The sequence below is a fragment of the Haliaeetus leucocephalus genome, unplaced genomic scaffold (assembly GCF_000737465.1).
Source record: "Haliaeetus leucocephalus isolate CR32 unplaced genomic scaffold, Haliaeetus_leucocephalus-4.0 Scaffold339, whole genome shotgun sequence".
NCBI classification, from domain to species: domain Eukaryota; kingdom Metazoa; phylum Chordata; class Aves; order Accipitriformes; family Accipitridae; genus Haliaeetus; species Haliaeetus leucocephalus.
The window spans coordinates 2,516,515-2,542,406 of NW_010972775.1; the positions used below are offsets into that span (position 1 = coordinate 2,516,515).

Sequence of the window (25,892 nt, forward strand, 5' to 3'; positions counted from 1 at the left end):
TTGTTTGCATTTGAATAGGTGCCTGGAAACTGGTTCATGTCACCAGAACTGTGACAGACTCTCCATCCCCACCTGCAAGCCTGGGTGTCTCTGGCTCCTGCCACGATGCTGGTATCGTTATTAACCCAGGAGAGGCGTCAGATCCAGCCTGCTGCAGATGCAATACCTGGGAGACCGCCGTGAGGTTATGGTCCCCTTCCTGAGGCCGTCATGCGTGGCCAGGAGAAGCTTTGCCTTGCCACAGTGCTTGGACTCATGGCCAGCACAGGACAGGGCCAGGCTGCTGGGGGATGTTGGGTAACTCAAGAGGAGGTTTTCTGGCTGCTTTAAAGGTGCTGTGTGCTTGCTGAGGAAATGGCAGGGGAAAACTGCTTTTACTCCCTTCTCCTTGCTGCTTCCATCGTTTAAACGTGTCCCTTCCCCACTGCCTGCCTGGGGACCAGCGGGGCTGCCTTCTCCCTGAGCCATGCACCAGCGCTGCTCCTCCTGCCTTGGCTGATCTGAGCTTAAATTGGGATGTTAACCCCAGTGCTGGGCTGAAATCCCGGCAGGGCTGCAGGGACTTCCCAACGGATCCAGCCCAGGCTGCATCCTGCTCTGGGATCCAGCTGCGGGGGCTTCCCAGCAGAGGAGGAGAAACTCCCTGCTTCTGGGGCTTACAGAAAGCAAGGGTGACTTCTTAATCATGAACAAAATAGAAGTGAAACTCACTGGCATTTTTGCTACTTGTGAGCCCCGCTGTGACTGCCTGGGTAATCTGGTGGTCAGGCACTGAGATGCTTTTACCCCTGTGGTCACCTCGGGGTATCTGGAGGGACACCAGCGATCGAGTCTCCTTGCACCTCCTGGGTGGCTCTATTTGGTGACATCCTTGCTTTTGACATGCCCCTTCCTACCATTTAGGAGGTGGTGGCAGGTATGGTTTGTCATCTCCATCCTGTTACACCTCTGTGAATCACTGCAACTCGCTCGCTGTCCTTTGTCTCTGTATCTGGGTGTCTTCTGGCTCCTGCCATCCTTTCTGCCGCCCCATGTTTTCCCTTTGTGACTTGAGGCTTTGCTTTAGCCTGGCTGTGGGCTGGCTCTCCTCTTGGCCTGCCTTTTATCCCCTGACCCAAGCGTCCTTGGAAGCTGCATGTAGATGTATGGGGGTCTTGATGGCCTGTTGATCCAGGTGCCCTCAGCACCTTCTTAGAGTCCCTCTTCTGCCCTTCCTGCTGTTCCTACACCTGATGTCCCCATTCCACCCCAACCCTGTATTTCTCTGCACTCGCAGGCTGGGCACAGCAATGCCTCCCTGGCACCAGGAGTAGGGATACCTCCCTCCTGGGCAGCACCCACCCATGACACCCTCTCCCACAGCCGGACTGGGGAAGACCTGCACCCCGCCGTGGGTGCAGGTTCCCTGCCTGCAGCTCGAGGTTGGGGTGAGCTGGGGGCTTGGCTGGTGGTGCTGCAGAAGAAATAGCTCCGGCCATGTCCTGGGACAGGGGTCCGTGGGGACAGCAGTCTCGCTCTGGGTGGCTTTTCTTGCTTTAAAACTGTGGATAGAAGGCAGAGGAGGGACATGGGTGTGAGACACCCGGGGTGTGCCCAGCCTGGGGAAACACCAGTGGCTGTAGGTGTGGGAGGAGGTAGGGAAGTGCTGTGGGTGAGACCTGGCATCGGCTCCCTGGGAATAGGGCATGCGAGTTCATGGGCATGACTGGCGCTTGTCAGCCAGCTGTGCACATCTGGCCCACCTCGTGGGACAACAGCACACCTGGCAGAGCACCTGTAAGCATCTCGCTCAAAGAGCTGCAGTCAACAGCTTGATGTCCGAGTGGAGACCAGTAATAAGTGGCATTCCTCAGGGGTCAGTATCGGGGATGCGGGCAGCGGGATTAAGCGCACCCTCAGCAAGTTTGCTGATGACACCAAGCTGTGTGGTGTGGTCCATGCGCTGGAGGGAAGGGATGCCATCCAGAGGGACCTCGACAGGCTTGAGAGGTGGGCCCGTGTGAACCTCATGAAGTTCAACAAGGCCAAGTGCAAGGTCCCGCATGTGGGTTGGGGCAACCCCAAGCACAAATACAGGCTGGGTGATGAGTGGATTGAGACCAGCCCTGAGGAGAAGGACTTGGGGGGGGTGTTGGTTGATGAGATGCTCAGTGTGACCCAGCAGTGTGTGCTTGCAGCCCAGAAGATGCAGCCCAGGATACGGTTGGCTAAGAGAAGCGTGATGGCAGGTCAAGGAAGGTGATTCTACCCCTCTGCTGCGCTCTCATGAGACCCCACCTGGAGTACTGTGTTCAGCTCTGGAGTCCTCAGCACAGGAAAGACATGGACCTGTTGGATTGAGTCCAGAGGAGGGCCACAAAGATGATCTGAGGGCTGGAGCACCTCTCCTATAAGACAGGCTGAGGGAGTTGGGGTTGTTCGGCCTGGAGAAGAGAAGGCTCTGGGGAGACCTTAGAGCAGCCTGCCAGTACCTAAAGGGGGCCTGCAGGAAAGGTGGAGAGGGACTTTTTACAAGGGCATGTAGTGACAGGACAAGGGGTAATAGCTATAAAGTGAAAGAGGGTAGATTTAGGTTAGATATAAGGAAGAAGTTCTTCACTGTGAGGGTGGTGAGGCACTGGAACAGGTTGTCCAGAGAGGTTGTGGATGCCCCATCCCTGGAAGTGTCCAAGGCCAGGTTGGATGGGGCGTTGAGCAATCTCATCTAGTGGAAGGTGTCCCTGCCCGTGGCAGGGGGGTTGGAATTAGGTGATATTTAAGGTCCCTTCCAACCCAAACCGTTCTATGATCTTCCCTAAATCTCTGCAAACTTTATAACCAGCTCAGCAGGGAAGGGTGCAGCCCAGCTCCTGTCATCCCCAAAACCTCCTGGATCAGAGTGGTTCTGGCCCAAACTGGGGTGAGGGGGGGGGGCGCGCGCCTCTGTGCGAGCAGGCAGCTTTGGTGCTGTGCCCCGGCCAGGTGCAGAGCCCATGGGGCTCTGGGGAAGGCAGAGATGCTGTGCTGGCTCCTGACGCAGGGAAGCCAAAGGGCCTGGCCAGGAAACTTTTGAGCTTGTTTGGGCTGTGGTTTGTCTGTTCTGCAGCCAGGCAGGAGCCCAGCCGGACCCTCAGCCCTTCCCTGGGTGGGTGGCAGTGGGCAGCACTGGGACTGGGCCTGATCCTGCCCCAGCCATCCTGCTGCAAACCCCAAATAACCCATGCGGAGCCACCAGCTTTTTCGGGATTTAAACCTTGCCAGCAGAGCTTGGCCCTGGAGAGCCACGATCCGTACTGGTGTTTTCCAGGTTACTGACTGTCCTCCTGTGACCTCAGGAAGTGGAAGTTTCCCAGCAGCAGGAATACAACCACAAGCTTTAAAAATAACCTGCTTCGCTTTCAATGCTCCTTACAAAATAGGCCATGTTCCTTCTATTTAATCCCTGGGCACGAGGCAAAAATCACTCAACAGGAAAACATGGCGGATGCTTCCAAGGGGGGCCCTCAGTGGATGCCACCGGCTTCCTTGCAAACCTCCATCCCTTGCTTGGGGGGGTACGTACTTAGCGAAGATAATAAATGTACTTGCTTGAATGCGATGGGGACGCTCTGCAGGGAGAGATTGTCCCAGCCTTTTGGGAGCAGCACTGCCCTGGCAAGCTCTAAGCCGTGGCATGGGCAGCCTGGTCATGCCCTCCCTGTTTTACAGAGGGGAGAGGATGTGGTTTGTCTCTGAGCAGAAGGAAACATCACTTTTCCCCCTCTGGATGGGGCAGGAGGAGGGTTTTGGAGGTGGGGAGGCTGCCTCTGCCATGCCCTGTCTCACCTGCGCCGTGGGGCAGGTTGGGGCTGGGGGACACGGGGCTGCCCACCTGCACCTCGATGGCTGTGGGTGCCCAGCGGGATGTGCTGGCACCTGCCAGCTAGAGCGGGGTAGGTGTGATTTACTGCTCGGCAAGCGTTTGGCACCATAAAGGCAGCCAGGAAAACTGTTGGCACGGTCCAAGCAAACAGCCCTGCTCTGCCGCAGCCTTGGAGCGGGACTGTCCCGGGGTGCTGGCTTGGGGAGGGACTGTGGGATGGATTTTACTCTGGGTTAGGAGGATGCAAACGTGAAACATCCCCCATAATCCCTGGGGTCTCCCTTCAGCTTCCCATCAGTGGTGTGAGAATAGGATGTGCCCGGTGATGAGCTTCCCAGCTGTAGCAATGCAGGGTATTATTGTTGGGTCCCATCCTGAGCTCAGCACTCAGTTTTTCCTCTGCTCTTCCTCAGACAATTTCTATTTAAGTTTTTAGGACTCCAGGCTGGGGAAAATTTGAGCAAGAGCCCAGAATTTGGTCCATTACCTCCAAATGTCACTTGGCAGCTCGCTGGGCTTAAAACAGGCCTGGCAAGGGAGACAGCTTACGAAAACCGTGATGCACCTCGGAAAAGGCACTTTATTCTGTTTACTTCTGCCGTACTGGAGTATACAGTGGAAAACTGTGTTGGGTCCAGTTCCCCGCTCTCCTCTCCGGTTTCGCGCTGCCCAGGTGAGCGCCTGCTGTCCCTCCCCGCTGAGGGCATCCTACCTGTTGTGCAATCCCCCTGGGGCTCGGTGCAATCTGCTTTATGAAACATAGGGCAAGCATGCAGAGAAAGAGCGAGGCGGGTTTTTTCCAAGTGGGTGGGGACTCCTTAAATTCCCCTGGCATTGGCCGCAGAATTTTTTCCGAGCCTCTGCTCCAGTGTCTCAGCCCGCCTAGCCCTGGGGGATTTGGGCAGCTTCATCCCCAGCCTGACTCAGCGCAAGCCGCTCCTCATCCTCCCTCTTGCGCCAAGAGCTGGGCAAACATCCCCGTGGTGGTCAATGCTGCCCGTGGAGGAGCCACCACCGGACCTGACCGGGTGGCTTGGTGGGGACCGGTGCTGTCAGGTCCTCTCCAGCACTGTGGCCACCATTGGGTGGCCCAAATGAGCACCCAAAGTCAGTGTTCCCCAGGGATGCTCAGGCATTTTGCCTGCCCCCACTTGCTTATGCAGTGTCCCCCCTCCCCTCCCCAAAGCCACCTGGAGATTTGGGGGTCCTGGGTGGGCCGGACCAGCAGCCCCCGTATCCCCAGGGCCCTCCTGCATCTGTGGGATGCCAGCTCCCAGGGAGGAGGAGGAGGAGAGCAGGGAGGAGGTGGCTGGCGGTGCTCTGGGAGGGTCCGGACCCCCAGGCAGTCTCGTGCCCCCGCGTCTGAGCCCTTCACACCCAGTACTGGTTGTTTTTCAAGGGGGGGTTGGAAGTCCGGCAGTACTGGAGGAGCTCGGGGTCCGGCGGCGCCCCAGGACCAGTGCTGTGGGGCGGGGGACCCGTGCCCTTGCCCTCCAGGGTGTTGACAGTCGTTAGGGGGATGCCTTGGTTGGGGTCCGTCCTCCGGAAGGTCTCCTGGTCTGGCACAGCCCCGTTCTTGGCCTTGGAGGACGGTGTGCCCTGGACGTGGTGCTTCCCCGTCTTGTTGCGCTTGTGCAGGTAGAAGAGCAGGGGCAAGATGAGAGCCAGCAGGAGGAAGATGAGGCAGATGGGGATGATGATGCTGAACATGTTGGCCTCGACGAAGCTGAGGAAAGAGCCCCCTTCCACAGGGCTGGGGCTGGTGGTGGCACTGGGGCCTGGCCAGGTGGTGGGGGACATCCCCAGCTCACTGGCATTGGGGCTGCTCCGTGCCGTGCCCTGGGAGCGGGGCACCAGGGGCGAGGGTGCCAGGGGAGCCGTGAGCAGGGTGACGCCGTAGGCTTTCGAGGTGTTGTAGGGCTCAATGCTGTACCCCAGGGATGCCAGAGCTGGTGGCACGCTGGCGGCTGCCAGCTCAAAGACGAAGCTGTCACTCTGCAGGGGCTGCTCAGTCTTGGCAGCATCTGGCACCTCTAGCCCGACCAGCCCTTGCTCCAGCTCACTCTGGCTGAAGGTCTCGATCGGGGTGGTGGGTTTTCCCGGGTCCCTGGAGACCCTCACAAGGCGGCTGCCACGGGGTGCCCTGCGGATCTTGAAGACTGGGATGCTCTTGGTGCGGTTGGCCAGCTCACTGGCATCGAGGACGCTGGTGTCCAGGAGGGCCGTGGTGCCCCTGGGCCACACGCTGCCCGTCTGAGCCTTCACCAAGGCGCGGACGGTCACGTTCACCACCCCGGTCCTGTTGGCTGCCTGTGACATGGCAAGGAACTGGAAGCTGTCCTCAGGAGAGGTGAGGTCGGTGAAGGTGAACATCACCTCCCCGCGGTCCAGCTGCTTCTGCGTGAAGCTCTGTGCCGGCTTTTTGTTGACCTGCACCTGGCCAAACCGTGGGTCCCTGGTGATCCTGTACAGGGCATTGCCTGCCCTGAGCTGTGCAGCTCCCAGGAGGTGATGGTGGGACACAGAGGCCCTGTTCAGGTCTTGGGGCACCTCCAGCAGCACTGGGCTGGCAGTGGTGCTCGTTGCGGGCAGCACCTCGACCTCCAGTGAAGTCAAAGTGGGTGGGTGGTGGCCATCGGAGAGGCTCAGGGCTAAGGACCCTGGTGCATGGCTCCCAGTGGCAACAAACATCACGTGGCCTGCGTTGACATCTGCTTGGGTGAAGTGGTTGATGGGCTCCCGTGGGTTGTGGGCTTTGGCCACGTGGCCAGCGAGGGGTGTCTGGAGGACGCTGTACACCATGTCCTCTGGGGAACCTGAGGGGTCTGCCACATCCAGGTATTCCTGGGACAAGGTCACCATGGAGCCTGGTGGGACCTGCAGCACTTCTTGCCGCCTCACCACCTGTGGTGGCTTTCTGCTGCTGCTGGTCACTGTTATATTGAAAGCTTCAGAGATGACCACCCCTTCCTGCGGAGGGTGGATGGACTGCTGCACCCGGGGCTGGAGCCAAGCCTTAAATCTGAAACGGTCTTCAGAGATGCCGTCTCCACCATGGGCATACACCAGGCTTCCTGTGGCCAGGTCTGACTGCAGGAAGAATGGCCGTGACCGCTCCAGGGGCACACCAGCCAGCAAGAGCTGCCCGTGAGCCGGCAGCCCTGTCACCAGGAAGACAACATCATGTGCAGCCCTCTCGGAGACCGGGATTTGGCTTAGGAGGTTGGAAGCATCCAGCACCGAGGTGCCGATCTCAGCCCGTTGAGCCCTTGCAAGCTGGAGGCCTGGGGGCGAAAAGGGAAAACCCCAAAGTCTGTCATCCCTAGGAATAGCTGGGATCTTCTAGAGAGGAGAGCAGACCCAAGGGAGAGCAAGATATAGCAGAAAAAGGAGGATTGCAAAGAAATGGAGAGGGATGAGAAGGCAACTGGGACGTATTAGTTTGGTAAGATGATGGAGGAAGGAATTGCACAGGGAGCCAGCAAAAGGATGGATGCAATTTTAGACGTTGCTTGACATGGTATCAAGGCTCGTGCTTGGGTGGCCATGGGAAATTGCACTGTGGTGTCGTCTTTAGCCAAACAAGCCCTCCTGAAGTTTGCACAATCCCCCCCGTTCGGGAGGATTGTGCAAACTTCAGAAGGGCTTGTTTGTCCCTTACTTATCCCTTCTTTCTTTACCTGCATTTCTCCATAGCTGAGTTGAGTTCTGGGGACACCTGGCCTCGAAGGAGATCAGCACGAGGAGGATGAAGGAGTCTGAGATGGTTGTGGGAGCGACCACACGGAAGCGGATGGCATCTTGGGCCAGCCAGAAGGGCTTCTCTGGCATCTTGTGCTGGTAGAAAACCAACCCGCTATCCACCTAAAAATAATAATAAAAAAACCCCTCAGTGAGCTCTGCTAAATGGCAAAATAAATACCCAGAGTGGGTGATACCATGTGGGACATGGGTGCATATGTCTTATCTCTGGTGTGATGGGCACTGTAGCACCAGGGGCGATCCCTGGTGATGCTGTGCTAGAGCCAACGTGTGCACCCTTGGCTCTTATCTTGGCTCCAGGAAGGAGCAGCCAAGCCCTACTTGGGTAAGAAATGGGGATCGTCACCAGCCATGGCATGGTAGCCACCACTGAGAGCTCATGCTGCCTCTCTGCTGGGATGTTTCTGCCCAGCACTTGGGGAAGCTGAAGCTCAGAAGAGGGGCTGAGCTCGCTCAGCATCCTCCAACAGCTGGGCCAGGCTTCCTCCAAGGGTGAGCATAGCACGGGGCAGCTTGCAGGTTGGGCAAACCTACGTGCTTCTGAGCGATGGCTAGAAATATGCCCTCTGCCATGCTCTGCAAAAGCCTGGCCCTGTGGGAGAAGGGTGGTAGCAAGGCTTTGCTCACAGCAGGGGTGAAACTGTTGCGCTTGGCTCTTGCCTTAGGCAGCAGCCAGGATGGGTGGGTCTGCAGCAGGGAGGTAACCTAAGAAAAGGAGATTATAACTCCCTGAGCCTCCCCCAGCACTAAATCCGAGGCTGGTGGCCATGATAAAGCCAACGCTGGGGTGGCAGCTCTTAATCCCTCTCAGCAGCCAATGGCAGAGCAGGGAAAGTCGCGGTGCGGCTGCAGCCTTGTTCTGCCTCCCGCCAGGGATCGGGCGCCTCTGCCCACGGTGGCGGCAGGGTCGGGCTGGGACCCCCAACCTGCAGTGGAGGGTGATAGAAGGCTGTGCCTTGGGCTTCTGAGGGGCTGGAGGAGGTGAAAGCTCACCTGGGCTTGGGTGAAGTTCCTGATTTCCTCCCCCCGGGAGGTGCTTAGCCTGCCCAGGCGCGGGGCTTGCTCGATGCTGTAGTACAGAGTGGTGGAGCCGGCAGGGCTGTTGCTCACTGCCTGCAGGTTCTGGCTGGTGATGGGCTGCAGGGCACCTGGAAAACACGTCCAGTACGTGTTTCATCCCGTTGCCTCGCTGGCTGCCTGCAGGCTCTGCCACGGGTGTCTCTTGGCAGCGCTCGGGGAGGGGGTGCGGGAGGGGTCCAAGGGCCCCGCTTGCCATTGAACTGGAAGGATAGGGAATGTGCCTGTACCCACCTGGGCAGACGGTTAGGCTCTGCTTCTTGGCCAGGCTGATGAGGGGCTCTTTCTGAGCCCTGATGAGGAAGAAGTGCCCAGGAGACAGATTCTCACTGTCCCACAGGTCGAAGGCGAAGCCCCCGTCCAGGGGCCCTGCAGAAAGCACAGAGCTGGGCATTTATGAGGGGCAGGGGAGAGCTGCAGCCCCCATTAACCTGGCACGGTTTGGACCAGGGTGCTGTGTGATGGGGTTAGCATCCGCCTTGGTGGCACAGTGCTCCCCTCCGGCGGTGTCCCCTCCCACAGGCCAGGGGTGATGCCGGGGGGGGCCAGGGCACCTCAGCCCTGCCCTACCTTGGTGCACGAAGAGGACGAGGCCGTCATTTATCTGGGCCTGGGTGAACCGGCGGACCTCAGCGCCAGGCGCCGACCTCAGCACAACCTTCCCGTTGGCAGGGGGCTGGATGGAGTAGGTCACCTCCTCCGCCGGGGAGTCCTCATCCTCAGCGCTCAGGACGTGGGGGCCGATGGCAGCTGTGGCACCTTCCCGCAGCTGGGGGACAAGGAGAGGCTGTAATCCCCTTGGGATGTCCCCAGCACTTCTCCCCTCTTCCCCAGCCTGCTCCGGACCCCGTCCCCGCTCAGACTGCTTCGCTGGGTGTCTGAGCGTGTTCCAGCCCAACAGGGTGCCTTGTTCCACACGCTGGGGGATGCCTCCGTCATCTGGCCTCTTCCCAGCCCTGCGTCACCCTGCACCGTCGCTGTGTTTGCTGGCACGTGCCATGCTGCCGGGTCAGCGCATCCGCACGGCGTGCGCGGGACAGAGGTGAGGGCTCGCCCCTCTGTGCCTCAGTTTCCCCAAGTGGTGGAAGTGGAAGAAGGCACGGTGCTGGCGCAGCTCGTGGGGCTGGGGCAGAGGCCATGCCTTTGATGCATCTCCCCCCCGTTGCTCCACAGGGGAAGGGCTTTTTGTGGGGTCCCTGAGCCCTGAACTCAGGGTCTGTTGCGATAGGACAAGGGGTAATGGTTTTAAACTAAAAGAGGGTAGATTCAGACTAGATACAAGGAAGAAATTTTTTACGATGAGGGTGGTAAAACACTGGCCCAGGTTGCCCAGAGAGGTGGTAAATGCCCCATCCCTGGAAACATTCAAGGTCAGGCTGGACGGGGCTCTGAGCATCCTGATCCTGAAGATGTCCCTGCTTACTGCAGGGGGTTGACCTTTAAACATCCCTTCCAACACAAACTATTCTATGATTCTATGAACTCACTCTCTGAGCTGCTGCTGTGTACCACAGCCCCGTCTCTTCCTGGCTGGGTGTTTCTCTTAGCTCGTGCTCCCGGCAAAGCACCTGTCCCACCGCCCTCTCGCAAGTCTGCAGCGAGGCCACAAGCTGTCCCAGCAAACCCTCCAGGAATGACAAGTACGTGGCCGAGCTCAGGGCCATTGTGAAGCTTCTCAAGGCTGCTTCCCCCCCCAGCCAGCAGTGCCCACCCACCCTGAGGGATGCTGCCTCCCCAAAACCCTGGCATCACCCCTCTCCACCTGGAGGCACCGATTTTCCCTGCTCCTAATCCTGTGCCGTATCTCAGTCTTGGCAGACCACGGGGATGAATCCTGCCCTGCCAGACAGGTTCTGCCCACGCACCCCAGAGCTGCCTTTCGCCCTCAGGATGCCTCCAAATTGTGGGGCGCGTGGACCAAGCCTTCCCGCAGCTCGTGCAGGGCAGAATGCGCTGCATCCCATGGCATCGCGAGCCTGGCCTGCATCCTGCAAACGCACAAGACAACACCCAGGCACTGGAGGAGCTGCTCAGCTGGCCGTGCTGGGTTAGATGAGCTCTTTTCTGCCGTTTTCAGCTGGCCTAACCCAAAACATTTCTTGAGTGGGTGTGGGTGCCGACAGTGAAATTAAATCCCTCAGCAGTCCCCATGGGATGGCGGGAGGCAGGCTCGAAAACACAGCTTTGGAGAGACGGGATGGGGGAAGCGCTGTCGGACACACGGCTGGTGTGGGAGCCGAAGCCCTCGCAGCCAGAGCCGCTTGCTCCCCTCTACGTGCGCCGAGGTTGTCGGGCTGCTCCCTCTCCCCAACACCCACAACCAGGTCACTTTGGCACTCGTTGGAATTGCAATCACACCCGGGGCTCGGTGCCAAAGAAAACTCCCTGCGGTCAAAGCCCGGAGTGGTTTTGTTTCAGGCAGGGGGGACCAGCAGCCCCCAAACATCGCTGCCCACTGGGGACGGGCACACGCGGCGGCTGCGGCAGCTTTGCTCGCCGCCGAGGGCCCGCGCCGCCGCAGCTGACCTGCTTCACCGTGCTCCCCGTCCTCTTTGAATTATTAAAGACTTCTGCCTGGTTCCTGCTCTCGCTTACTCGGCTTATTATGTTTGCTCAGCCGCCGTGTCGCCTCTGCTCTCCAGGAGAGCGTGCGGGCAGGCAGCGAAATAGCGCCGGGAGCGTGTCCGTGTGTTTTGGTGCAGCAGTGGAAGCCTCTCTGTTGGTGGCATGCAGCCATCCTTTCTCCTGATGCAACCCAAAAAGCCATTTGAGGCAAATCTGCCTGCTCCTTTCCGGGGGGGGCTCCGCTTCGGGGTCTGAACCCTGCCCGTCGTCTCTCCAGCCCTGTGTGGACTCTGCACCCCTGGAGCTGGCAGGCGCAGGCAGCAGAGGAAAGCTTTGTGCAATCTCTCTCCCGGACCCGGCCTGACCTTTAAACGCTGAAGTCATCTCTCGCCAGAGCACAAACACGGCAGGGCCGGGCCCCTCCTGAGCCCTGGGTTGCTTTAGCATTGCTCCTGCTGGGAGCAGGGAGCTTTTCCCAGCTCCGGAATCCCTCCTGCGGGCAGCCGGGCAGCTGCCATTCCCCCTCCCAGGGCCAAGGGGGGATCCCAATGGAAAGGCGGATGGACCGCTGCCTCGGAATTTATTTTGGGAGCTTTTTCTGTCTTTTCACCCTTTTTTTAGCATGGTGGCTGGGAGGGAAGGACATGCTTCCCCAAGTGCCTCGCAATCACTGGGCTGATGGGCTGGCTAAAAATAAGGCAGGGAGGGAGCCTCCTCCTCCTCCCCTCCGCACAGGGCCAGCTCTGTGCGTCTGCCTGCACCCCAGGCAGGAGCGTGTGGCACTGGGGACAGAGCTGCCTGCTCTGCCTGCTCCCCCCACCTCGGGCCCACCCTGCCAGAGCCGGCACGGAGCAGCCCTTTCGGGATGCGCTGGTCCTCAGTGAGTGGAGACGGGCTTTTGTGCCTCTGGAGTGGGAATGAGGGGCTGCCGTGGGCCCAGCAGCTGAGGGGTTAACCTTTCCCTGTTGGGAGTGCAGGATTTTGGCCCAGCTAGGGCAGATCGTGGAGGCACCACTTAATAGGGATTTGCTGGAAGGGGGGGCTGAACTTCACGGGCTGGGGGTGTAGCTGAGGTGGGTGCAGAGCTGGGGCTGCCTGTGGATGGGGGGGAGGGGTGCCCAAACTTTGCTGGCAGCCCTGGCCCCTCGCCCTGCCTGTGGGGTTGCCTGGGTAGTGCCTGGCCCTGGGCAGGGCAGCTCGTACCCTTCCTTCGGTCATCTCCTCCAGAGCCCAGGTTCCCAGACACCTTCCCAAAGCCACTGCGATGATGATCCTGGCGCGATGATCCTGACGGAAGGAGCTGCTTACCCTGCTGCCAGCCTGGGAAATCCCGGGATGGGTGAGGATAGCCTTGGGAGGGGGACGACGGGGGGGGACGGGACGGGGGGTGTGTGTGGAATGATCCTGCTGGGCTGGCACTCCTGCATGTTTTCTAATAATTTCTTTCCTGCAGTTTTGTATTAGTGATCCTGAACGGGGCAGGGAAGAGTCTGAAACAGAAGGTGGGACTTCAGCAGCAGGTGAGACCTATTTGCTTCTGACTTTACCGAGATGGGCATACGGAGAGGTGTGAAAGCTGCCTAAACAATTATTTCCAATCTGTACTGATGAAACGCGGGCAAGCAGCTCTTCGTGCTCTCAGGGATTATTCCGGGACCTGGGGAAGGGCTGCCCTCCCTCCGTCAGAAAAGGGGAGGTGAGCGGCCCCTGCCTGCCTGCCGCCGTGGCAGCGCGGCTCCGCCGAGCGCAGCGTTGTGCGAGGGACCGAGCGGTGCGGCGGGGCGATGCTCCCATCTTGCGGACGGTTTTAGCATTGGCGGCGGGGAGGGATGGGGTGGAACCGGGGGTGGTGGTGATGGTGGTGATGGTGGGGGGGGCATAGCCCGGTTTCCGCCTTCCTCAAAGCCTCGCCCCCGCGGGGAAACCGCCTCCCTTCTCCCGGAGCCCATCGCCCGCCTCTGGTCTGCAGCCCGGCTCTGCTTGTGCCCCAGTTCCCGGTGGTGCGTGAGCAGGCTCGGAGTGGGGTCCGTGGGGTCCCCACGTTGAGCTGGACGACCCTCGGGGTGTCCTAACGCTGAGCGCTCAGGGCCCGCTGGGGTGGCTGCCCATCCCCGTGGCATCTTACCTGCAGCCCGGCGTTGACCCTCAGCCGGGGCCCCTTGGAGCTGCGGGGCAGGATGGTAATGAAGAGGGTCCTGGGCTGGCTCTGCCGGTCCATTTCAGAGGTGTTGGCCAGGAGGGTGAAGCTGTCGGCCTGGGCCCGGGGGCCGTCCTGCCTGTACTGGATCTGCTGCTTCTCCACCTGCGGGGCAGGGGCTAGGTGACCCTCCTGGGAGGACACGGGCCACCAGCCCCGCTGGGGAGGGGACCTGTGCACCAGCCTGGGAGGAGGGAGGGAGCCGGCTGCCTGCCGCTTGCTCTGGGTTAGCCCCGCGGGATGGATCCAGCAGAAAGACAGGGAGACGGGTCCCCATGGGAAGCAGATGTAGAGCCCAGTGTGGGTGCTCTGCCTGCATCCCCACCCCGTATCCCCAAGGCCATCTAAGCACACTTTGGGGGTTGATGCATGCCTTGTCCGCAGGGCAAGCCTGCTATCCCGAGCCCCTCCATCCCAAGGGCAGAGATCTCCGATGGGCAGAGGAGCCCCGCAGCCCTCCCCAGCCTCCCAGTGCCACTGGGGGCTGGAGCCCACCCCTGGGCTCTTCCCAAACACCCTGGGCAAGCAGTGTGGTGGGCAAGCAGTGTGGCGGGCAAGCAGGCACCCTTGGCTGCTCTACCTCACTCCAAGTGAAGCTGTGCAGCCCACCGTCCTCAGGCCGCTTGCTGTTCAGGAGGGTGCCGAACTGGGGGGGCTTGAGCACCCTGAACTCCATGCCGAGAGCAGTGTAGTAGGTGTTGGGGATGTTGAGGATGCCTGTGGAGAGGGTAGCAGAGCCACCTCCTGGTACCGTGATGTTGCGGACGTCCAGGGGGATGGCGATGGGGAGCACGGCCAGGCTCACCACCACTCCCTCCAGCGGGTCCGCACCGCTGGCTGTGATGTCGACGACAAACCGGTCATGCTCCTCCTCCAGCTTGGAGTGGAGGTAGAGGACTCTGCCATTGTTGATGTCCTCCTGGGTGAAGGACTGGATGGGGTCCAGGCTAGGCTGCTCGTTCGAGTCTTGGCCGTGCTGAAGCATCGCCAGGAAGCCAGAGGCCGGGGGGCTGCTCACCAGGTAGACTATGTCCTGGGGAGGGATCTCTTCATGGGCCACCTGGGAGTGTGGGGGAGACAAGGCATGAGTGGAGGGCTGGTGCCTGCGAGGCTGGGCTGCCCCACAGCCTGCCACAGTGCAGTCTCCCAAGGCTTTGCTGTGGGATGAGCAGCAAGAGTCACCTTCTTGCTGCGGCCATGCCACCCCCCCCCCCCCCCTCTGCCCCTGGGCAAAGCCTGACATGGACATGAGTCCTTTGCTCTGGGCAGGCAGGAGTAAAACGGAGTCCTGCCAGCAGCTGTCCTGGTTTGGTGGCCAGGGGAGTGATGCAGGCTTAGAGAATGACTAGAGGAGGGGATACTCACCAGTAAGTATTCCTCCTTGATCCCAGCCGCTTCGCCCTGGAAGACATGGATCTCCTTGTGGTTGACTATGTGCAGGGGGCTGGGATGGGTGTCCAAGAACACACTGATGGCCAGCGTGTCCTTCACCACCACCTCATTTGCTTCTACAGTGAACTGGAGCTCATCCCGGGTGTTCCTGCTCCCGTTGTGGTGGTAGGAGATCTCTCCTGCCAGCAGGTCCCTCTGGGAGAAGGCCATGACCGGCTGCTCCCCTCTCAGCACGGTCCCCCACCTTGGGGGGGTCGTTATCAGGAACCGTATCTCTTCATCTGACCTGATGTCCATGTTGGTCTCCAGGCTGAGGACAGAAGAGTCAATGCTCCCTCGGCTCCCTTGGTGGATGACTAGACCGGTGTTGTTGACTATTTTGATGTAGGGGTCCGACGCCTGTACTTCCAGGAGGGCCGTGGTTTGGTGGAGGCCATCTGAGATCTGTAGCTGGATCCAACCCCGGTCAGCCCCTGAATGGACAAAGAGGACCTTCTTCTTCCTCAAGTCATCCTGTGTGAACCGATAGACCTGGTGGCTCCTGTCATCGACGGACACGATGCTGCCAAACAAAATGTCCTTCCTTGCCAGCACCAGCTGCGTGTCGGAGAAGCCAGAGTCCTTGTCGGTGAAGGCAATGTCATCTGTCGTCAGCAGGTGCTGCCCATTGCGCACCACGTTGAAGACCTTGTTCACTACCTGGACCGGGGCGTGGTCATTGACGGGTTGGATGGAGACCCTGAAAACACCTCTCACCTCCTCTGCCTCAGGCTCAGCGCTGCCCTCACCCTGCCTGATCGCTACGAAGGGGATGTCGTCCTCCAGCGTCTCGGAGTCATCGTGCTGGTACAGCAGCCGTTGGTGGAGGATGTCATCATTGGTGAACTCCGTGATCTCCTCTCTGGAGGCCCAGCCATGGGACGCAGCCCAGGCCAGCCTCCCGTGTGCTGGCCCCTCAATCACTTCGTAGAGGTAGTCCATGCTGTTCATGCTCTGTACAAACAAGTGGTCCTTGGAGATGACTGCTTGCCCCCCTTCCGGCACAGTCAGGAGGATGTTGGTCAGGGCTGGCGCATCAGGGTCCCCACCAATGCTGATTGTGTAGGTATAGATGGGAGAGTGCTGTTCACCAGCATGGACGCGAAACTGGAAGGTGTCCTCAGCTTGCTGAGAGTTCCTAATGGTTGCGCTGTAGCTCACGTGGTTTCTTTGCAGGTCATCTTGGGTAAATCCAAAGCCTTCGGTCAGCCTGTTGCCGAGCAGCTCCAGGTTTCCCTTTTTGGGAGCCTGGATTATCGTGTAGTGGAAGGGGACTGGGGCAGAGTTTGGATCTTCCAACATTGCCTCCAGCTCCTTACTGGTGATATTTCTGTGCCGCTTGTTCTTCATCTGGAGGGGGACCATGGTCCTCATCTTAATGGTGGCTCTTTTAATCCTTATGAGAAAGGTGTTGTTTTGCAAGACCTTCTGCCCCACCTGGACTTCAAGTTGCAGCTTCTCCACAACATCTCCCAGCCGGTGCTCTGGGTCTGTGCTAAAATACTGGATGCGCCCTTGCTCCAGGTCTTGCTGGTGGAAGGACTCGACTTTTTTCCATTCCCCTCCCATGCTCCCTTGCTTCTGGACTTCACCATACCTCAGGGGCTCTGTGAGGATGTACAGGATGGCAACCCGTTGTTTCTCTGCATTTGTTGTCACTGACAGGTTGGCCGTGGTAATGCGTGCAGCCCCTCCTTGGGAGATGGAGAGGCCGGTGTTGTTGTGCAGGTGGATTTCGGGGTCAATGGCGAGGATTCTCAGGATGGCAACGGGGCTTGGGACTGTGCCATCGCTCACCTGCAAGGTGAGCTGTAAGTTTGTCCCACTCTGGTGCACGTAGGCTACGTTGCCTGCCTCCAGGTCCCTGCAGGAGAACTCTTCGATAGGTACTCCGGGGTGAAAGTCATACTCCACATAACCCTCCTCCATCTGCTGGCCACCATGCAGCTGGAATTCGAGGTCATCGCAGGACGTGTCGTCATCTAGGACCTGCAGGATGTCTGTGGTCAGGTGTTTTCGTGTGTGCTTCAGGATTGTCATGTGGTTCCCCTGGGGAAAGATCACCTGCGGGGCATCATTGATGGGGTTGATCATGATGGGCAGCAGGTACATCTGCCCCTGCCGCAAGCACTCTGGGACTCCTTGCTGGGCCGTCACTGTCACCTCCAGCATCAGCTGGTCCATGGGCCCCTCAGAGCCATCGTGGACGTATCTGACTTTCCGGTTCACAATGTCCAACAAGGTGAACTTCCTTCTGCTCCTGGACCCAGGAATGTCGAGCTCCAGCTGACCGTGCCTAGGGTCGTTGGTGATGCTAAAGAGGACTTGGGACTGTCGGATGTTTGCAAGGCTCAAGTCTACTGTTGGCTGGGCGTGTTTCCACTCCAGATAGGCTGTGCCCCCTTCAGAGACTATGAGGGGGCTGACGTGCAGCAACCTGCTGATGTTGGCGAAGGCGGGTGGGAAGCTGCTGTCTGGCCGGCACGGTTCCACCACCAGGCCCGGTGCTCCCAACCAGACATCCGGAGGTGGGGAGGTGGGTGCCTCATCCTGCTCATATACCTCGTCATAATCCCAGTAGTGCTCCTGCTTTCCACAGCCTGATGTGATGTCCTTTGTGATCACGGCGTCTTGCAGACTCCTCCTCTGCAGGTTTATCCGCAGATCCTCCAAGCAGCCAACAAACGAGTTGTTGGTCATGGTCCACACTGAGATGAAAGCAAGATGATGCTCCCTCAGCCTTTGCAAAGCTTCTTCGTTCATACCACCGATGAAGAGGTTTCCCTGAAGGTCCAGGTAGTTGTTGATGCCCCGGTTGGACGTGGATGAGGCGTAGTAGTCTATCAGTATCTCAAACTTGTGGATGTCTGTGTAGACTTTGACATAGTGCTGCTGCTCATCGCTGATGAAGACATTGTTGTGCAGGACGATGATGCCATTCCCCTTCTCGACAAACCCCCTCAGGCGCCCATTGGAGATCTCTAGGTAGAAGAAGTCATTCTCCAGCCCCGCGTGGTAGATGAGGGGTGCCTGGGTGATGCTCGTTGTTATCACAAACTCGATGGTCGCTTCCTCCCTCGCGTCCCACGTGGGAAACGCGATGTAGGAGTGTGGCCCCAGGAACCCGAAGGGGTCCTCGGGCTCTGCAGAGAACTGTGTGCTGCACCCTTCCTGGACCCGGTGGAAGATCTTGGAGCTGCCCTCAGAGGACAGAGGGGAGAGGACATCCAGGCCATTGAATGTCACTAAGTGGAGGCAACCTCTGAAGGGTGAGCTGGCCTCGGCGAGGTACGGCAGGTCAAGGCTGCCTGTCCCGCCAGCATAGAGTCCGTACTGGATGTCCAGCTCACGTACGGGCCCTGCGATGTCCACGGAACTGTTGAAGAGGCCGTCAATGGTCAGCGTCATCCTGCCATCTTCCACCAGCAGCTCCACGTCATGCACCGCCAGGTTATTGAGCTGCAGCTCTGCTGGGGACTGCAGGGTCACCTCCTCCGAGCCCAGCCGCAGCCTCGCCTGCAAGGAAGGATGCAAAATGCTCAGTTCAAGCAAGGTGGTATCTGCAGCACAGGAGACATCTCTCCACCTACCAGAAATACGAGCCGAAGTGTGGACCTGTACCTGGGGGCTCACGAGTCCTGTTCGCTGCTGCATGCCCTGCCCTCCTCCACCTCTGGGCGCATTCCTTCCTCATCCCCCTGTGGGCAGGCCCTCTCTGTCCCACTCTCTGAATTTCTCTCCATTTTCACTTATTCTCAGCAAACCCCAGTCTCGGGGCTGTTTCCCTGGGGTCCTCCATCTCCTGGTCCCACAGATGGGCTTTTCTTCTCCCCGCAACAGAGGACCCCTGCCAGATGCTGGCTTCTCTTTCCCTGCTGCATCCTGCCTGCTGCCCTCCATCCCTGCAACCTGGGCTGCTTCCAGTCCTTGCCCTGGGAGCTGGCAGGGGAAATAGCAGGCTTTGCTCCCCACAGGCAGCAGCCTGGAGCCTGCCTAAGTAGAGGGCTAGTTGACGGGCCCTGAGACAGACATATGGTCTCCATTAGGGAGACCTCCGGCCAGCTGCTTGCTTGCTCTCCTGCTTTGGTTTAGATGTGGTTGGTGGCCCAGCCCAGGCTGCAGGAGAGGCAGGATGTGTGCCTCAGATGCTCCCTGCTCTTTTCCTTTATGGTGGATGCCAACACCATAATCACACGAGGGAATAGTATTCTTTTTCCCTGATCCCTTCCCATGCCCTAGCTGGGCTTGGCCTGTGGGTGGGACAGGCGAGACCTCTTCTTTCTCTGGATCCTCTTGTCTCACCCCTTCTCTTCACTAACCCCTTGCACCCCGAGGGTGCTGTGCACCATGTCTGACCATGCAATGTACGTGGGGTGCTGGTGTCTGGGTGTCTCTGTGATGCTCCCCAGCATTACCCCAGGCAGTGGGTGAGGAGCTTCCCCAGCTGGAGCCTGATTCTCTGTAGTTAACCAATTCTCCCAAGACTCTGTCCACTCTCCTCTTGAACTTGATCTTAGAGGTCTTTTCAAAACTTAATGATTCTATTTCTATGTCTAAAATCCAGGTAATCTTGCTCTTCTTGGAGGCTGGACTAGATGATCTTTAAAGGTCCCTTCCAACCCAAACCATTCTATGACTCTATGAACTCTTAACATCCCCTGGCAGGGGTCTTGGCAGCTTGGCTCTCCGTGCTTGTATCTGGCCCTGTGGGCTGCTGCTTCTTTCAGGTGCTGCCCCTTCGTCCTTGCACAGGACGAAGCCCTGACCCATAGACCCCAACTGGTGTGGGGGAGCGGGGTGCCGGGGTGCTGACCTGCAGGTTGCCAGCTCGTAGCTGGAGCAGGAGGTGGTCGGGCTGGCCAGCGGCCAGGAAGAGCAGCCCGCTCCCCTGGCTGGTGTACAGCTGCAGGTGGAGCCGCACCGTGCGCGAGGCATCCTCCAGCGGCATCTCCACGTAGCCATCCCCGAAGAAAGAGGCTGGGGAGAAAAGGGAGAGGGTCAGGCAGAGGAGGACACCCCCTGCAAGCCCTGTCTGTGTGTGGGGTGTGAATCTGGAGCATCCCAAGCCCATCCATCAGTCCTTCCCCGTTTGCCCTGTGACAGGGTGCTGGAGCCCAGCAGCATGGAAAGACCCTCAGGGAGTCTGTTTTCTGATTTTCCTAGGGGAAGGGGTTTCTAGGGGCCAGGTGGTGAAGCAGAGGTGGTGTTTCTCCTTGCCCATGCAGCATTTAGCAGAACCTTCCCCCTTGTTACTTGGCCAGGGCAGATGCAGTATGGCCTGTCATCGGGCCGAGTTCCCGAGCGTTAGGAGGTGAACAGTTACCTAATGAGTCTTTCCCACTTCTGCCACAGCCGTCTCCCTTTGGAGGAATATGCACCCTTCCAGTGGTGGCTGTGTCGTGCCTTGGCTGGATTCCCCGGCCAAACAGAGAGATGCTGCGTGGGAGCCCTGGGGGTGCCACCGGGTCAGCCAACGCTGTGCTCTGCTCCTCTCCCTATTTATACACCACTTTCTAACAGCTCTCCGTATCATGCAAACACTGCTGACGTTCACCCTGAAGGTGGCTGCTCCGTCAGTGCCGGAGGAATAAACGCCTGTGCCTGCGATCCATATGTGGATGCAAGACCATATGGAAACCTTGGCTCAAACAGGGCGCCTGAAGCTGCAGCTGGAAGGCGTTCAACGCCCAGTATACATCAGCCTTGGAGGGACTCAGCGCAATGGCATGCGGTCATGAAATGAAAGACTGTGTCACAGGGCATATGCGGGAGACGGTAGAATTAAAACCACAGGGAGTGGCAAGGCTTAATTTTAGAGTGCCTATACTTTTTGCTTACTCAATGTATGCGTGTGCATTGCATTCACGTTAAGTGCACGCGTCTGCGATGCATTGCCACCCATCCTGGTTAGCTCCAGAGCAGCCCACGGCAAAGTTAACTCTGCACTTGCAGGGCAAAGCATAACCACTCAGAAGACCCGTAAGTTGTGAATGCTTGGTGACGATGTATTGGAGGGGGGGACGTGCACGTTGTCAGTCCATATGCAGTTACAGGCTGTAAAGGCTGCTGTGCTTGAGTTTATACCTGCGAAGCTTTCCTGCTATACTTCACTATTGCACTTGTCGTCATCAAATCCACCCAGCTGCAGGCCCACACTTGGGTTTGGGGGCCCACGTGCAGTTTGCTGAGGTGCCATGGGGCAACAAGGATGAGGCTTTGGCTTCTCCGAGGGTCCCAGCCCAGCCTCTGCTCTCTTTTGGAGGAGGCGAGGATGAAGGTTGGGTGCTGGAGCGAAACCAGCCTCCTGCGTGGTGAGGTCTGGGTGTAAACACCCACGTGTGCTCTTACAGCTGCTTCCCCGGTGGCATTTTCCTATCACCCAAATTTCTGTGGGGCTGACTGGGGTGGGAATGGGCAGGAAATTGGGCAGGCCCACCCTGCTCCGGCAAGCAAGCTTTGCTCATGGGGTGGTGCAGCAAGTGAAAACCCAACCCAACAAGAAGCAGCCACAGTCATGGAGGGTTTGAAACAAGCCCGTCGTTAGAGGTGACGGTGAGGGTTTGCCTGGCAGGGGCAGAGTTGGAGCACTCTGCTTTGGCTTACTGCATTTTCTGCTGAGCTGAGCTCTGCGGTGCCCTGTGTAGGGCGATGTTCTTTGAGCCCTTCAGGGACGGAGACACCTCCTTGCTCAGACCCCATGAAAAATCATTTCCTGCCGCCAGTGGCAGAGAAAGTGCCTCGGCTTTCTCCTGGGGTCTGGGAGAACAACGCGGGTGTTGCAAGGACCGTCACCCCACCCGCTCTGGGCAGGGAAGGAATGGCAGCGTGGAAATATCTAGCATTTGCTTTAATACCAAGCCCTTTGCCCAGCCCAGGGCAGGGCTGCCAGGGCGCCTTACTCAAGCCTACTCGTATCCTGGCCCTCGTGCCTCCCGTTGGCATGGGGCACTTTGGCTTCCTTGTCTTCTTGGGCCCAGCCAGTGACTCAGAGGAGCTTTGCCATTCTTTGCAGGAGCTCTGTCCTCTCCTGACCCGCTCCCTCCTTCCAGTGGTCCTTGCAAAATCAGCCAGCCCCGGCATGCCTTGCTCAGTGGCCAAGGGTGGTGGGTGCTGTGCCGGGTGCTGCCCGGGGCTCTCGGCACCACCTTGTCCCAGCGTTTGGTGAGCAGGAGCGTCGTGGCACATCGCAAAAGGGAATTTTCCTTTCCCTCCCTGAACAGACGCAGGCGGCTGTGCTCGGGCCCCAGCAAGGCGTGCACACATGCATGCAGTATATTGTGGACCCCAGAGACGTTGCATGTACGTTATGTGCTGGCTCCCATCAAGGTTCCCCCATGCGTGCGTGCTCTGTGCTCCAGCTCCCACCAGGATTCTGCTACATTTCGGGTTTGTGGCTTCGTCTAATCCAAAAAATGTGCTCTTCAGATGGGCGCTGAGTGGCTGCTCTCACGGGGAGGGAAGGCTTTGCTGAGGTTGGACCCACCAGCAACTCCTCTGCCAGCCCAGGGGCTGGGCAGCATCTCACCGCGGGTGCTGGGGATCATGTTTTGAGGCTGGAGGAGCCGGTCCAGCACAGCCAGGCTGTTTTCCAGTGTGACAAGGGGCAGCAGCTGCTGCAGCCAGCACATTTTGTCCTGCCTCCATTCTTCCGAAGCTGCCAGAGATGCTTTTCTTCTCTTTCTCTTGTAAAATACTAGTAATAAAAAGTTACCGCTGGCGTGGATGCCCAGGGGAGCGGTGCTGTTTGCTGGGAGAGGGAGGAGGGACCCTTGCCCGGCTCCAGGAGGTGCTGGGATTTTTCTCCGGCAGCAGAGCCGTGTGAGTTACTGCTGTTTGTTTCCCAAATTCCTGCTTTATTTCACGGCCGCCCTCCTCCTCTGCTCAGCAGCCTGGCCAGGATGCGAATGCCGCTCGACCTGTGGCATTTCTCTTTCACAAGGGACTTGCAGCTTTTCACCTCCTTCTCCCCTCTTCCTTGCCCTCCACATTGCAAAAGACCCAGAAAATATGGCTTGCTGGATTTGTGGTTTTTTTTTTTCAAATGCATTTCGCCTTGGAGGAGCCTCCGTGGCACAGGGTGCACCATCCTGATCGATCGCTTGGTTGGCGGCTCTGATTTGGGCACGGATGGAGAGAGTAGGGACCCCCTCAGGCACCCAGCCCCATCCGTGGGCTGGCTGCAGCCGAGCATCCCGGGATCACCCCATGCGGATGCATTCCCGTGACCCAACAGCACCTTTCCCAGGTGATCCGAGGGTGCCACGATCGCACCGTGGGCTTGTCGCGCCCCGAGCCTAGCCTCATCCCTGGATGGGGAGGTCTGAGCTGGCTCTTCTGCCCCTGTCGTGGGGAGCAGCAGGTCTCCATATCCTGGCTGTGGGTCAGGGTGGGCACACTAGCCATCCTGCTTGCCCCGACTAAAAATAACATTCCCAGCTCGCCGTGTCCCACAGGAAATCGCTGCCCCTGCCTTGCCAGGCCGATAGAAAGGCGTTGACGAGGAGAGAGGGGCCTCCGTCACAGTTTCCGAGCAGCCGGCCAGCAGCCAGCAGATTATAGCCTGCAGTGTCATTTAGTTGGGTTTTTTTTCTTTTTTCTTTTTTTTCATTGAAAAAAACAAGGAGATGAGCCAAAAGCACTGAGCAAGGGGCTGGGAGCAAGGCCCCGGACGTGCTCGGCTCCTCTTGGGGCTGGTGAAAAAGCAAGGGCTCTGTGCGAGCCGGCGCTGCCCCGGTGGCCCCCCCCAGCCACCGGCCACGTGCCGGGTCCGGGACGCCTTGGCCCTCTCCCCCTGCTCCTCCAGTTGAAAACATGGCGGGTTTGGCCTCTCCGGTTGTTGGGTTTTGGTGTTCAGGGGGGTTTTTGGCATCCCAGCCCCTGAGCGAGCCACATCCAGCGGAGCCTGATGCTGGGCAGCACCACAGAAGGGAGGGGATCCCCCTCCGCCTGGGGGGCTCCGGGGGCCACACTGGGGCTCATCGGGGCCACTTTGGGCCCTCCTCCATGTTTTAACATCTCTGCACACAAACTTTTCCCACCTCCTCCCCGGCATGTAGGAGGATGGAGGAGCTAACTCCCGGTCCAGGCAAGGGAAGGCACTCGTAAAACCCAGCAACGAGGGTTTGCAGAACAAACTGGCGCGGGACGCCAGGGTTTTTCGGAGCAGGGAGATGTCTCCTGGGTGTGCAGGGGGAAACGTGGGCTGGTGGATGGAGGCCTTCCCCACCCGCAGGCTCCCACCCCGGCTTGAGGCATCCCCAGCCCTGCCAGCGGGACAAACAGATGCGTTTTGGGGTGTGCATGAGGAAGTGCATCGGTGACACAAACAAGTCCCCGAGGGGCTGCAGAGACTCCCATTGCTCTGCCCAGAGGAGGATGCTGAGGCCAAGGAGGAAGGACGGGAGCAAATCCTGCCTGGAGAGAGGGGGCATGGTGCCGGGGAGGCACTGGCCACTCAACAAGGCTTCATTCAGGCTGCGGTGGGGGGCAGGTGGGGGCCAGGGCTGGTGGCCCATGTGTGTTTGTAGGGAGGGGACTGGAATTCATTAAAGCAGCTCTTTAATTACCGTGGTGGGTGCCAGGAGAGCCCTGTGCACACACATACACGCACCCCCCCCTGAAAGACTCTCTTGTGTTTGCAGCCACTTCCCATCCCGGCCACACCAGTTTTCTGAGGGTGGAAAAACAGCCGGGGAGTGAAGAAGGCTCCTTGTTGCCCAAACAGCCCCGGGCTTGTGTGGCTGTGGGTGTAATCCAGCCCAGCCCAAGCCGCCGGCTGCCCTCCTTCCTGCCTGCCGGCCGATGCCAACAAGCAGCCCCTGTGTCGGCAGCATGCCCGCTGCTGCTGAGCCCCCCGGCGTGGGGTGCCGCAGGGGACCCCCACGGCCGGCCTGCCATGTTCCTCCTCTGTGGCATCAGGAGCCTGTTTCCAGGCCCTCTGAGTTGTTTGGGGCTGGTTTTATATATTTTTTTTTTTATTTCTTTATTTTAATGACTTTATAAGGTAATGAGCTCGCCCATTGCCAGCTGTGCTGCACCGCAGCCACCCGCTGTACAAACACTGGAGGGGCTGGGGGACAGCCGCCCAGCCTTGGGGATGCTGCTTGGCAGCTTGAACCCCCCTGGTCCCCTCGCAGCGTGTGCAGGAGCTCCCGTCCCTGCGCCCAGCACAGGCAGGGTGGGCAGGACCAGCCCTCCCGCGTCCACTGTGGGTGGCCGTGGGGGCTTCAAGCCTCCCTAATCCCCAGGCTGTCTCTGGGATGCTCGGCGGGACCCGCAGCCCTGTGCTCTCCGGCTGCATCCCGGGTGGCTGTGGGGCTGGGCTGCGTCCCTGTCCCTACATGGGTTGGAAGGGTTGGGGGAGGAAGGGATCCGATGGGCTTTCTGAGAAAGGCTTCATTATGTTCCCTTCGTTTTACGGCATAGTTTTATTTATGGCCGGGGAAGGAAATGAGCAGCTTGTGAGGCAAGCTAAGGCAAACACAGCCGCTGTGGAGCGGCCCTTGGGTTTGGCTGGGGCTCTGCTGGGAGGAGCCGGTGCCGGGGGTGGGGGACGACGACTGGGGGGCTGCTGCATTCAGGGATGCCCGGAGACCCGAGCGGGTGCCTGGGTGCAGCAGGAGGGCTAAGCACCCATCTGGGTCTCCACAGCGAGGAAATCCCAGTGCAATGGGGACGGGTCACACATGAGCAGGTCTTGGGCTGCAGTGATGGCATCCAAGCCCAGTGGGGACCTCGGGGACATCCCACGGTCCCCCTCCTCCGCAGGCAGCACAGAGCTGCCTCCACGACGGGCTCCGCATTTGGGACGGGGCAGAGCCAGCCCAGCAAAGAGCCCCTGCCCCGGGAAAAGCCTCTCCCTGCTCTCCTGCTCCTGGGGTTCAGCCTTGAGATTTACGGGGTGGGGTGTCATCGGCACGGATCCATCCCTGCTGCGATAGCTCCCGGCACAGCACAGAGGAGGGCTTTTTCTCGTTCTCCCCACTTCCAGGTTTTATCCTCCGTGACTCCAGACGGCAA

The 25,892-nt window shown here is 59.2% G+C and overlaps 1 protein-coding gene across 1 annotated transcript in view; it reads right to left on the bottom strand.

The window, feature by feature from the left end:
• Positions 1 to 4,940: 4,940 nt before the first annotated feature.
• CSPG4 (chondroitin sulfate proteoglycan 4) overlaps positions 4,941 to 25,892 on the bottom strand; it is a 28,531-nt gene continuing 7,579 nt past the window's right edge. The window contains 9 exon segments of the mRNA XM_010572249.1: positions 4,941 to 7,125; positions 7,522 to 7,705; positions 8,597 to 8,751; positions 8,915 to 9,111; positions 9,235 to 9,449; positions 13,371 to 13,547; positions 14,023 to 14,502; positions 14,808 to 18,389; positions 19,687 to 19,850. Coding sequence (XP_010570551.1) covers positions 5,213 to 7,125; positions 7,522 to 7,705; positions 8,597 to 8,751; positions 8,915 to 9,111; positions 9,235 to 9,449; positions 13,371 to 13,547; positions 14,023 to 14,502; positions 14,808 to 18,389; positions 19,687 to 19,850 — 7,067 coding nt within the window. The 3' untranslated portion in view covers positions 4,941 to 5,212.